Below are 14,028 nucleotides of genomic sequence, written 5' to 3'. Positions count from 1 at the left end.
AATAGTATTTCAGCCCCAAACCAGTTTGAAATTCTCCAGCATATTGACGATAATGGCGATCACGTATTTAGCGGTCAAAGCGGTCAAGGTGGACATGATGAAAGGTTTGCTTGGTCTTTACCACGCCCTAAACGAGGTCGTAAAAGCACTGGTGGTCAAAGTTTTGATACTAGCCTTAACGAGTATAAAACATTACCTGTAGATGAGAAAATTTCTGTTATGTATTCGGAGTTATATGTAAATAGAGACAAGCTTGAATCACTTGAATCAAAAATAGATCAGAGTTTAGTACTAAGTGCTAAAGTAAATTCTATAGAAGATGCTCTTTCGTCCTACGAACTCAGACTGAAATATCTAGAATATAAATCAATCGACCAGGATACTCGTAACAGGCGATGTAATCTGATTTTTGGCGGCCTAACTGAATTTAAAGGCGAAAAATGTACATTGGTCATTGACGATCTCCTGCGACATCACCTAGATATTGAATGGCCCGTGGCGATTGACCGTGCGTATAGGCTTGGTCCTTTTGAACGAGGCAGGAAAAGAGCCATCTTAGTTTCATTTGCAAATTACGCGGATGTTCAAGACATTCTCTCTAGAGCTAAAAATCTGAAAGGTACTACCTATAGTATAAACAAGGACTTTCCTTCTGAAATTGCTGGCGCTCGAAAAGCGCTCTGGCCGACTTTTAAAAGTATTAGATCCCGTCACCCTAACAGCAGAGTAGTGCTGGCATACCCTGCCAAAATTTTAAAGGACGGTGAAACAATTTTGGACAGATTCCCAGACTGGGATAAAATTATGTCAACCACTCGTAACGTAAACACAAAATCAGCTGATTGTGTTAATCCTCAACCTATAAATAGCCCGAGGTCGCGCAGTAATACCCCTATCCAGCACCGTGACGAGGTAAACATAAGTATTCACTCTGATGGATTAACTGGGTCGCCGGACAATACACGTAGTCGTCACAGGGATTCTTACTCTCCCAGTCATCAACCTTTACTAATACGAAGGGAATCCAAGTCACCGCAGGCCCGTCGTTCTTCAAATCGAGACGGACCAGATCAAAGACGTAGATCTGATGTTCAACGAAGGCATGCGCCAGATAGACATATAAGCTCCCAGAGCGACCCGAAAATAACACGACCATGGGACTCACCTCGACAAAACCAAAGTTTGAAAAATTCAGAAAATAACAATCTGAAATAGGATATTAGGGGGAATTCTGAAATAAAGCATTTATCATTTGGATGTCTGAATGTAAACGGGTTGCAAAAAAGACTGGAATATCCAGATTTTGTTGAATTTGTATTATTGCATGACATTTTTTGTGTTGTAGAGACGCATATTGACAGTTATGATATTGTAAACATTGAAAATTATACTTTTTTATCAAAACCTAGAGGTCAAAATTACAAACGCAAATCAGGTGGCATAGGGTTATATGTAAAAGAGCCAATTGCAAAATTTATACATGTTATACCAAATGATAATGAGTATATCCTTTGGATTAATGTCGACAAACAGCTTTTATTAATGAATGAAAATTTAATTTTAGGTGTGATATATCTCCCTCCTGAAAATTCACGCTTCATTAATGACTACGATTTGAATCTTTTTGAAAATGAAATTATTTCTAAATGTAGCCAGAATAAATATGTCATGTTGGCCGGTGATGTTAACGGCAGAATAGCTCAAATGAATGATTATATACCATCTGACACGTATCTGAATGATATCTTTGAAATTGACCAGGACTCTATCATGCACTTTGATAAATACGTTATTTTAGAAAATTTGTCTATACCCCTTACCCGCACCTCCAAGGATAAGAAAACAAATACGCATGGTTTATTAGTCATAGATTTATGTCGGAATAATAATCTTTTTATTGCAAACGGGAGGCTTGGAAAAGACAGCAACATAGGTGCTTTTACATTTAGAGATAAGTCAGTGATAGATTACCTAATTGCAAGCGCAGAATGTTACGAATTCCTATCCGAATTTGAAATAAACGAAACGGATGCGCTTTTTTCCGACGGTCACAGTGCGCTTTACTGGTCTCTTAAATGTGAACAAAGCTTACCAAGTTTTAACGGCTCCGGTCCTCAAGTAGCCAAAAAGCCGATTTGGCGAGATAACCTCAAGGACGAATTTGTTAAAAATATTAACTCAGGTCACTTAAATTCCATATTAAACACATTAAACTTACCGCAGACAGAGCTATCAATTGAACACGTTACTGATGAAATACAGCTTTTGTTCGAAAACTCTGCAAGTTGTTCTTTCCCTAAAGTTAACCGATCTCATGTAAGAAATAGTTACTCCATAAGAAATAACAAGCCGTGGTTTGGAACAAAATGTAATAAGGCTAGGAAAAATTATCATGATGCTAAATCAAACTATCGCAATAACCGTTCCGCTAATAGCAAGCTTAGGCTAAAGAACGCCAGCAAAGAATATAAAAGAACAATGAATTATTTCATTAACAAGTACAAGATTGAAAAAGCGAATAAGCTCAGAAATATGCATTCTAAAAGCCCTAAGCAATACTGGCAATTTCTGAAAAGCTTAAAACCCAAAACCAATAACACAGAACATCCGTCCATAAATGAGTTTTATGACCACTTTAAAAGTATTAACACGAAGCCAAGTGTAGACATTGATGAAGATGAACTACTAGATGATCCAAACTTTATAAATGATTCAAACTTGTTTCTTTACATGCCTATCACGGATCTTGAAATAATTAAATGCATAGATAATTTGAACAATGGAAAAGCGTCTTGCCCGACAGACAATATCTTAAATGAATATATCAAAGCCACAAAATCGTTACGTCTCCCTGTGTATAACCGTCTCTTTAATAGCATACTCGATACGGGTATCATTCCGAAATCTTGGTCACAAGGCATGATCATTCCTATATACAAAAATAAAGGTAACCCCACGGACTGCGGCTCTTATAGACCGATTACCATCCTATCATGTCTCGGGAAATTATTTACTTCCATTCTAAATCGCAGACTTACTAGCTATATCGAGGACTTTAACTTACTCGATGAAAATCAGGCAGGTTTTAGGAGCGGATACTCCTGCTCTGATCATATATTTACTTTACATGCACTGATTGAAATTTTTAAGAAAAAGAAGCAAAAACTGTTCTGTTCGTTCATAGATTTCTCACAATGCTTCGATAAGATCTGGCGGTTTGGTCTCTGGCACAAACTACTGCAAACCTCTATAAATGGCAAATTTTTTCAGGTAATTTTCAACATGTATCAAAATATAAAGTCCTGTGTGGTGCACAATAACACACAGTCTCCATTTTTTCTATCTGAAATCGGGGTTCGTCAGGGTGAAAACCTAAGCCCCATCCTGTTTTCCCTTTATTTGAATGATTTGCGAAGTTATTTAGAAACACATAATGTCCAAGGCATAAGTCTCAGTGACCCAATCAGTGGGGAAACCTGGCTTAAACTTTTACTTTTGCTTTATGCCGACGACACTGTAATATTATCTAATAACCAATATGACTTTCAAAATAGCTTAAATGCTTTTTATAATTATTGTAACCAATGGAAATTGGAGGTAAACAAAAGAAAAACTAAGATAATTGTTTTTGGCTCTCGAAATAATTCTAATTTTAACTTTAAACTAGGGGACGAAGAAATTGAAATAACGGACAATTACCACTATCTGGGGGTAACCTTTTCCAGTAATGGATCTTTCCTAAGAGCCAGAAAACACGTAGCTCAACAAGCCAGCAAAGCCATGTATCTTTTATTTACAAAATCCCAAAATGCTCACCTGCCAGTAGACTTAACTATCAAACTTTACCAACACACGGTTCTACCTATTCTTACCTACGGATCCGAAATTTATGGGTTCGAAAATATTAATTTGCTAGAAAAAATAAATAATGATTTTCTTAGAAAAATATCGAATGCTAGGAAAAGTACTCCAATGTACATGTTATATGGAGAAACTGGGACGTTCCCAGTTTCAATATCTATAAAATTCAAGATGATATCCTTCTGGACAAGATTGCTACTAGGAAAAGAAAATAAGATTTCATTTCTGATGTTTAAATATATGCTTAACCAAAATGACGTTAGTTTTAAATGGATCTCTAAAATCAAAGAAATTCTGGATTCGGTTGGAAGGTCAGACTTATGGCTTAATCAAGATGTAGCACTAAATAAAAGTACACCAAAAAGAATAAACCAAACTCTTGTCGACCAGTTCAAACAACACTGGCATAGCCAAATGCAGCTTTCAACAAAAGGTCTGTTTTACAATAGCTTTAAACATTGCCATGAATATGAAAATTATTTCAATGTACTATGTAGGAAAGATTATCTAACGCTTCTTAAATTTCGCACCAGCAACCACAGATTTCCAGTTGAAACAGGCCGTTATGAAGGAACCCCATTTCAGGAACGTATATGCCCACTGTGCAGTAATAACTCCGTCGGAAATGAAGGACATTATCTACTCAGTTGCGAATTCTTTAGGCAGGAAAGAAATAGATACCTGCGCGATTCGAATATTCAGGATAGCGATCTTTCATTTCGACAAATTATACAGTCAACAGACGCAAATTCGCTAGTGCATCTCTGCTCTTTTCTACGAATTATTATTTCTAAGTTTTGATATTGCCTCCCAGTTGCAGATACGCAAATAACCTTCCTTTTTTTCTCAAGTTAGTAATTAAAATACAAAACACTTAAGATAGTAAATATATCTGACCTACAAACCTCATAGAGTAAATCCGAGCACGTGTAACCTATCCGTAATTCGCTGTTATCGATCCATACTATGCCCCAACGATAACTTGATATTTACAAACATGACTATAAATAGATTAAAATGGAACATAGGGAATTCAGCATTTTTCTAGCATGTTACAATCTAAATATTTCTAGATTTTGTTCCAATTACAAATTAGCCCAGTGGTAAAGCATACTCTCCATGGTCAACAGATCTTTTGCCGTGTGGGTTCGAAACTCAGCATTGAGAATTAATTTTTATTTCACTTTTGCATAAAAATTTAGTTTCCTTCATGAGCTCTGTGACAATACGACAGAGAGGTATCTAAAGCCGATATGGCAGATCAGAATAGTTTATTATATATCAAAGATGATAGATTAAACGCATGCACTCAAGCCATGCGAATAATGAACATGCTATTGTGTTATATAAAGACATATATACAAATTCAAACCATCAAAGAAAGAAACAAAAGTAATGAAATAAAAATGAAAACGAATAGAAAAAAATCTGAAAAAAAAACCCTCATGAAGATTCGAACCCACAAAACGATTTGCTTATATCCAATTGTTGTCTGCAGTTTACCCAACTGAGCTATGTTGCCATATACATAGTGGCTATTTAAAATGAAAGAAATACTAATATTTAATTGTCAAGTAAATGGGTAACCATTATGAATTATTATTTCATCAGTTATCATGAAATAGACTCGTCCTTGCGTTTCGGCGGGAATCGCGTTATCATTGGGGATTAGTATAAGCAAACACTTATTTTTGTCTAAATATAGAATGACAGGTCATTAAAGCCTAATCACATACTCCCACGCTTTACTTTAAATCATTGCGACGTATTATGTAGTTCCTACTGAACTTATATATTTCGTAATCTCCCTTGTGTGTGTGTGTGTGTGTATTACTGTGTTTTTGTCAATGAACTAAACATCTTTTTAATAACAACTTCTTTAGAAGTTGTTATTAAACGTGAGTTTATCATGTATTTGTGTTAAAGGAGTAAATGAATTCCCCCTCAATACATATATACATGTATTTGTTAACAATTGATTGCACTCTTCTTTTTTTTTTTGCAGGTTACTACCGGAACTAGTTTTGGCTTTATTCAAATTTATTTGTATATCCTCATGTAGTATTATATAATACCTTGGGTGAATAAAGTTATCTGTCTGTCAAAAAAAAAATCTCGTGACATTTTCCGTGATAAGGATGCTCGTACACGACTGACTGCTCAATGCTTTACAGGTGTCAGTATTTATTTAATTAGCCATGCAAGATCACAGCTTTCATTATTCTCATATAATTTTACTCAGGGAAAAAGTAAATACGTGTAAGTTTTCGCGTTTAAGGATGAAGTATACCTTGTCACAAGATTTACTGAATCTTGGCAATTTACTTAGTGTAATTAAATGTTATAGCTGCTAAAATCTCATTTTGCTCGTCTTTGTCACTTGAAGAAAAATACAGTTTGAAATGCTCTCAGGGACTTTAAAAAGCCACATTTACGCATTTTGAAAATTGGATCCAAGAATATTTTCGTACTTGCATATATTTATGAATAAGGCTATAAAGGTTGTAGTAATTTGTCTGTATTAAACGAAGCGTGACTACCGCTTACGAAGCTCATATTTGTTGAAGTTTTATTCGGATGTATAGAGATTCGGTTTTCGTCGCCGTGTAAGAATACCAACTATCTGTTGAAGTCGTTGCATTATTTAAAGAGAAAAAGACTGACCAGTTTGTTCAATAAAAAAAAGATAAATTAATCTTTATGTTTCTACACGTCGACGCTGATCTGATGGAAAATTGATAAGTGAATATAAAAGTTCTTGAATACATATTGCAATCATGAAAATATTGCCATATATAATGAGGTGTTTTTAAAATCCTTTAGTGTACATGATTCTCTAACGGTATTTTATATTGAAAAAAGGGAAAAATGATTATTTATCACTTTTCAGCCTATATTATTTTGTTGTCTCCTTTTTGATAATTTTATTAGAATATACAACATATTTCAAACATATGCTTAAATTGTACATGTCGCGGGACTCATGTTTCCATGGTAACGAAATTTCCCTCATTTTAAGCAATTATGCATGATAAGGGGGTTTTCGATGGTTTCTCTGTCATTTTTTATGGTTAAATGTTTTTGCAAAATATACATCAAGTATTTCTTTTTTCCACGCTTTCCACGGTCCAAGGTTATTTATGAGACTAGGATCAGAATGCAGCAGTGTCACTGACCAATTTTAAGACTACAGCAATCAACTGGTTTAAACAGGTCTCAAAATCAGTTTGCGCTTGTGGGCCAGCTGAGTTTTCTATACTTGAACTTCATGCCAGCTGAGTTTTCTATACTCGAACTTCAAACCAGTTTGAACTGGTCTCCAACGTCAGTTTTATTTTGTAACCTTGCAAACTGACAGTGATTCAAACAAGCTTTGTCTGAAATCGAGCAGCACAAATCAGTAAAACATTATCATCTACTAAAAAGTAATAAAACTGTATCCAATTATAAGAGGACTTACTTTTCCCATGCGATTTTCCGCTACCATCGAGAATAAACAAAAACTCCTGTTCATTAAAGGCTGCCGGAAGTGGAACGTCACCATATTGATCTCCAAGTAAACCCTGTAAGAGTGAAAATCATGATAATGAAAGTTTGCTCTTGAACACGAATTTAGAACCTGATTGCGAAAATTATAAAATATTGTCATGACAGCTATGTATCAGTGAATTGTTTATGAGCTAAGTTACGTATACACTTCTGAAAAATGTTTTTCTAACTCTGTGTACTGTAATAAGACATGAAGCATCAAAAGCTGATATCGTGTGCCATTTTCGTAGCGGGACGCCATTTGCTGTCATTTTTTAAATGTGTATCATCGCGTTAGAACGTCAACTAATGTCTATTTTCTTTTCGATTTACTTATGCTAACAACAGACAGACAGACAGACAGATACCTTTATTTTCTATCAGGTTACACACATGAAAATTACATGGTATAACAACATGATAACAAATACATTGTATGATATATACAAACTGGGTGGTTTGAAAATTCAATATTAAATATAAATATTAACTTTTTTCTGAAGATGTATAGTAGATCTAGCATGAATAACAATTACATCAACATAAATAATATTTTTCTTATCTACAGTTTTATTACTCGTCACCTTGCGAAATATTATCGCGCTTCTAAATATAAATATCTTCGCTGCTAAACTCGTATATATTTTGCGATAAAAAGCTAATATATAATAACTAACATGTACATAATTTATAGCAACCATTCAACAAGAAGTCAAAGCCAGTACTGAAGTTTTTATACTTCGTATCTGGGAAGATCTAAACTTTAGTTTAATGCATTGTAATTGCTTGTACGACCACTAACGGACTCATTTCATTTAAATTCATATTTGAAATTTAAAGAAACATTATTGCTGCTTTAAACAGGCTCATATGATTGTCCTTATTTTTTTCCAAACGTTTACCTTGTTTTATATATTCTGATATTATAACGTTTATATCTATATATCTTTATATTAGCGTAAGGAATATTCCGCATCCAATAGCATGAACATTAGTATGACAGACAATTAATAATTATTGATTTATTCCTTGTATAATGTAAGGCAATCTTTTCTTTTGATGTTAAAATATTACCCCTCTAAGGAAATCGGTTTAATTACTCTCTGGTGAATAATCAAGTTTTTTCTCAAATGTGGATGTGTTGAGCAAAAAAGCATTCATTTACCAAGAAAAATGGCCCAACAGATTCCGCGTGACAGTCCTCAATTTCACTTATACGTTCTTGGAGATTTTCGCTGCTGCATGTGACGTCACAATTTCCGTGCAGCATGTCTATAAATAGCACATCGAGCCCATATTGCAAGCAGTGTTGCTGGAGATCAGGTAAAACTTCATGCCAGAGGTACTTCCGCTCAACATCAAATTCTGTAATTTTCAAAGCTATGAATTCACACTTCCTTATGCCAATTTTTAACCACAAAATACAATATTTTGCGCTTTATTTCTTGTTACAATCCTAATAAAGGAGAAGACAAAATACCCACTTTTACAATATTATTTCAAATTTTAAACTAACCCATACACTAAAACCTATAGCTTAGAACATTGCTTACCTTTAAGTTAATCGTGTCTGATGTAATGATTCAATATAAATCCTTAAGCATGTATATATTATGGCACCTTTGACGCAAGGGAACACATTGTGTAAATTACATTGATCAAAACTAGCCCACATTCACCTCTAAAAGTCTAACTCCTGTCAGTCGTTGACAGTTTAGGAAGGATTTTAATATCCTGTAAATTTGTTTAGCATTTTGTTCAGGCATTGAATAGATTGCCTTCTTTATATTTATAAAAGAAATTGTATGGTAAAATAACATTACCTGTGGGGTTTGCACAAATAAATATCTTTACGACGTTGGCTGGAAGTGACGGGATATTTCCAAGCTGACCTGTAAGAATGTTATGGAAGTCGTCTGTCTCGATCATAATGGCGGCAGGGTCAATGCATGTCTGTAAACGTTTCATCCACTTTTGCTACTTTCCCCCATCGTCTGCAGGAGTTTTGGTCGTGTTACACCATTTATCGCGAGAAATGCTTGTTGTTATTGACTGTAAGTATATGTTAAATAATTCATATCTAATGAGGTTGCATTTAATTTCCATGTACCTCAAATACTGAATTGAAAAACGAACAGTGCCTCGTTTTCAGCTCAAGGACACTGGGTAAATAACGGCCATGAACGAACCTCACGAGCTCGGCTGTCACATGTTTGTTTTCTTTATTTGTTATTTTGCCAACTTTTCATTATATAAGTCAGACAAATTTATAATAAGGAAAAATGCTACAGAAATTGATAAAACTTTTCTTATCCTTCTATATATCTTAACATGACGCTTCAGGAAAAGGCACTCTTCTGATGGGGTTAAATCTGGTGGCCTGACCCTTTTGTTTTTATATATAATAAGATTATCCATGAATCTGTATGTATATTTATTAACGCTCGCCACTCCCACATTTATTTGTCATGTGAAAGAAGTAATGAGATATGATCAAACTTAATTAATGACGCACCACATCACATAGTCAAATGTCAAGTAGCGACTTGTACACCAATTTTAGCTATAAATAAAACGAGATCTCGCTGCTACTGTAACCAGTAAACAAGAAAGAAAACACCAATAAAATCACTGCATTTTTTCTCTCTAATGAACACACCTTATTTTATTCTCATGTTCAGTATTTTGCTCAGTTTTATGTTTTAAAAATAAGCCGAATGACGTAATGCAATATCAAAAGGTCGGTACTCGGCTAGTAAATACTGCTTCCATTACGGAAATAATTGCACTTTGCAGACAAAATGTATTTAATTATTCTGCAATAATGTCGATTCATCACGTCATTGAAAATTTCGCAATACAGGAAAATTAATTTGAACTCCGCTGTCAAGATAATGCTGCATAGTTTATAATGCCAGCGCATTCATATTTCAAATAAACATTTTCATATTTCATATTGACTTATCATATACATGGATATATTTGGCTGAATTTGCTAGTGAAAATATTCCGTTTATACTCTCGGAATTGTTCTAATATCTTTATCATTAATGTTTCGTTTTGGTTTGTATATTTTACTAAACACGATTTGAGCCGCGCCATGGGAAAACCAACATAGTGGGTTTGCGACCAGCATGGATCCAGACCAGTCTGCGCATCCGCGCAGTCTGGTCAGGATCCATGCTGTTCGCTAACAGTTTCTCCAATTCCAATAGGCTTTAAAAGCGAACAGCATGGAGCCTGACCAGACTGCGCGGATGCGCAGGCTGGTCTGGATCCATGCTGGTCGCACAGCCACTATGTTGGTTTTCTCATGGCACGGCTCATTTAATTTTCAATGATTATTTTCATCGCGATTTAGCTTATATGAAGTACTCTTGAATCCGCTTAATGGAAAATCAAGGAAAATACAGAAATATGCTCTTCAGACAATGGGCTTTTTTTAAAGCCTTTTAAACTAGAACATTCAGTTTGAAGATGTCTACCAATTGGTGAGCTAGTCATTTCTCCGTATACATAACCTTTTGTTCATTTTTAGTGAAAGAATTGTTGCAAAGCAATTGATTATATGAACTGTATTGTTTGAAAATGTAAAATGAACATATTATTGATGGACGAATTTATTAGTAACATAATTTGCACATCTTACATTACCATTAGCTACAAAGTCTGCGGATCGACGGATAACGCTTTATCTTATTGGCCAATATTATTGGTTTGATTGACAGATCGGATCTATTCATTGTCTATTGTATTAATCTGTTTTCATAAAACATTAGAAGAAAGTACTATCGAATTATTTTGAATTATTATACCTCATGTAAAACACCTAATGCAAAGTCCCTATGTTTCAAAATGTACTGACTTTAATGTCTCTCACGCCGATCCGCTTTTTCGAATAATCCCCGGGTAATAATTTTAATAACATCTGCGCAAAGGTGTCCTTTGCGCATCGCACTCCATGGAAGGTATTTCAACAAGTTTCAGTGGATTGCATAGACCTTTTATCAACCGCGTTGTTAGACGCTTATAAAAATTCGTTGATATGCAAGCAGTTGTTGCTTTATAAGCCTGGTTCCCGTCGTGTTCTAATAGTAGCAATTAAAAAACAGGTAATCCAGGCTATGGTTGTTTCGGTATAATGAAATAAATAACACATGTCAGTGAGAGTATTATTGATATTCTCAACCTATCGGCTCGTACCGGGTATTAATACATCTTTTTGGGTTGACAATGTCAAAAATGCTCTCACTAGCTGCCATGTGTTATTTAATTGCCGCCAATTTTAATTTGCCACGGACAATATTTGGCAAAAACGCGTAGTACTTCTAGAAAGACTGAACTTAGAAATGGTACTGAATGATAGCCAATACCTACGATGTACCAATCAATAACTTTCACTATTCTAGTCTGATTATTTTTATAGATATTGCTATTCTAATATTATGTTTCCCATGGGAAATTGCCGAAATAACACACTCACTGCCATGTGTTATTATGTAATAGTACTGTTATAATAAAATGTATTTATCTGTTTGGCAAACTGTGTGTTTTTCAATAACAACATTTTTAATAATATTTTCATTATATTCTGAAAACTGTGCAGGAAGAAATAATGACCTGTTATCAATATACATATATATAAAAAAGCCTTTTTTTATATTTAAGAAATAGATGCAATATATGAATATATATATATGGAATTATAAATACAATTATTAAATTTTATCAGATGTCAAGAACAGAAAACCAAGATATATATGTTTATTTCATACATTATTAAAACATGTACTAAATACCATTTGAAATATTGAAAAAACATACAGTCACTGACTACATCCACTGAAATGTTCCTAGATTCTTAGGAACATTCTTATGAACACAGTGAAATAATTTTATTGCCGCACATGTTGTTACTCTTAAATAACTAAATATAATTATAGGGTAAATTAAAAACACTCAAAAGATTGTTAGAATTGATGCCAAATTTGACGGGATGATAATGCTGTTGAAGTTTAAATGTTTATCCCCTTAGCTTGAACACAAAGCACACAAATGAATGGTGTATCTGACTAATTTGCAAAATCAAATAAAGGATGAATAAAACTATAGTCTGAAAATGAAGCCATGTTAAATTGTTGCAAAAATGAATTTCATGACTCTGAAAAGCATACCAATTATCAATCTAATTCATACAAAGTCCTTTGCAAGTATGCTATGCATGCAGTGTAGCAAATTAATAGAAGAGTCTGGTTGACTGAGTCTGTCTATGAGATGTTATAAACAACAATTAGAATTTGATTTTTTAGCAAAAGATGCATGGATGCATTAAGTAAATACATTTCGCAGGTAAATGAAAGACGAAAAGCAACTGCACGTCATACACAAATGTTAAGAATGGTTTATGTGTTTGATTCTTTTCACATAAACATAACAGGGCTGTCATACACGAGAATGTAGCTCGAGGCAGAATAAGCTCAGTTTAAGTTCTACTTATTTCAAAACCACTTCAAGAGAAGTTGCAATGGTACTGGAATATAAAGAATAAATCTTTTGTACATTTGTCAGTTTACAAAATAAATCTACGCAAATAATAAAGACTGCAGCAGTCCCGAAAAACGAAAGAACAGCCCGTGCATGAATCTCATACGCCATTTATAGCCTTAAATTTAATGATAATTGTAAACTAAAACAAAAAGTGTAAACACTTTTTTTACAACTCCGCTGGAAGGTTGGATTAAAATAATTTGAAACATAACAAAACCATTTTTTTTTTCAATGACTGGTTAAGTTTTATTAAATATTAAAATTGGTACTAAAACGATATTTCAAATGTGAATCAATGAATTAATTCTTTTTTCAGAAATACAAATCTATTCACACAATAACATTAGAATAAAATGATGGAAGTTGCTCACCTATCTCGCATATTGTAATATCCAGCATGATTTGTTTTTCACATATTTACATCATTATCCCTACAAAGAACTTTCAGATATAAATTTTATTTCATGTCGTTTCACATTCACCTCTGATTTTCCTTATATAGCGGAAATACTCTCCAGTTACAGTTTATTCCTGTCATGATCGAAGTTACCATGGTAACATGAAAGTCAGGTAGGAAGCTCATTTGAGTGAATTAATAAGGATGGCCCAATATTATTAACGTTAATATTCCGGATTAAAGAATATGTCACATTCAGTTGTTGATGGGATTACAATATTGTTTTTCACGTTAGAAACGTGCTGCATTTCGCACTACATTGTTATATTAATGGTTAATTGACAGAAATCTGCAACTATAGTAACCATCGGCTCTATGGAATTTTATAATATCTATGTTAGATGAACGATTGCAAAATCCAATAATTAAAAAGAGAATAACTGTGTATCATTCGTTGACAATATGATTGAACGGCTGTTGATACAGTGCAACCTCTCTTCAATGAACACCTCTCGGACCACTTAAATGTGTTTATTGTACAGACATTGTAATTTAAGAGAAGTAACTTGGTAAAAACTTTTTGTCGAACGAAAATGTTTGCGATTGTACGGTTGAACCTGTCTTAACGGCCATCTGTATTAGCTCTGTTGAAGTGTTAACGGGGTGCTTTCATCTGTATATGCAGTGATTTTAAC

At 34.0% G+C, this 14,028-nt stretch overlaps 1 protein-coding gene across 1 annotated transcript in view; it reads right to left on the bottom strand.

The window, feature by feature from the left end:
• LOC123562408 (protein qui-1-like) overlaps positions 1 to 13,605 on the bottom strand; it is a 51,692-nt gene extending 38,087 nt beyond the window's left edge. The window contains exons 1-4 of the mRNA XM_053537351.1: positions 13,308 to 13,605; positions 9,213 to 9,441; positions 8,555 to 8,754; positions 7,322 to 7,424 (exon numbers count right to left, since the gene is read on the bottom strand). Coding sequence (XP_053393326.1) covers positions 7,322 to 7,424; positions 8,555 to 8,754; positions 9,213 to 9,357 — 448 coding nt within the window. The 5' untranslated portion in view covers positions 9,358 to 9,441; positions 13,308 to 13,605. The remainder of the gene's footprint in view (positions 1 to 7,321; positions 7,425 to 8,554; positions 8,755 to 9,212; positions 9,442 to 13,307) is intronic.
• Between the last annotated feature and the right edge of the window lie 423 nt (positions 13,606 to 14,028).

This window comes from Mercenaria mercenaria, chromosome 2 (genome assembly GCF_021730395.1).
Source record: "Mercenaria mercenaria strain notata chromosome 2, MADL_Memer_1, whole genome shotgun sequence".
NCBI classification, from domain to species: Eukaryota; Metazoa; Mollusca; class Bivalvia; order Venerida; family Veneridae; genus Mercenaria; species Mercenaria mercenaria.
The sequence above is the reverse complement of the archived record's forward strand: the minus strand, read 5'-3'. Positions and strand labels throughout refer to the sequence as shown.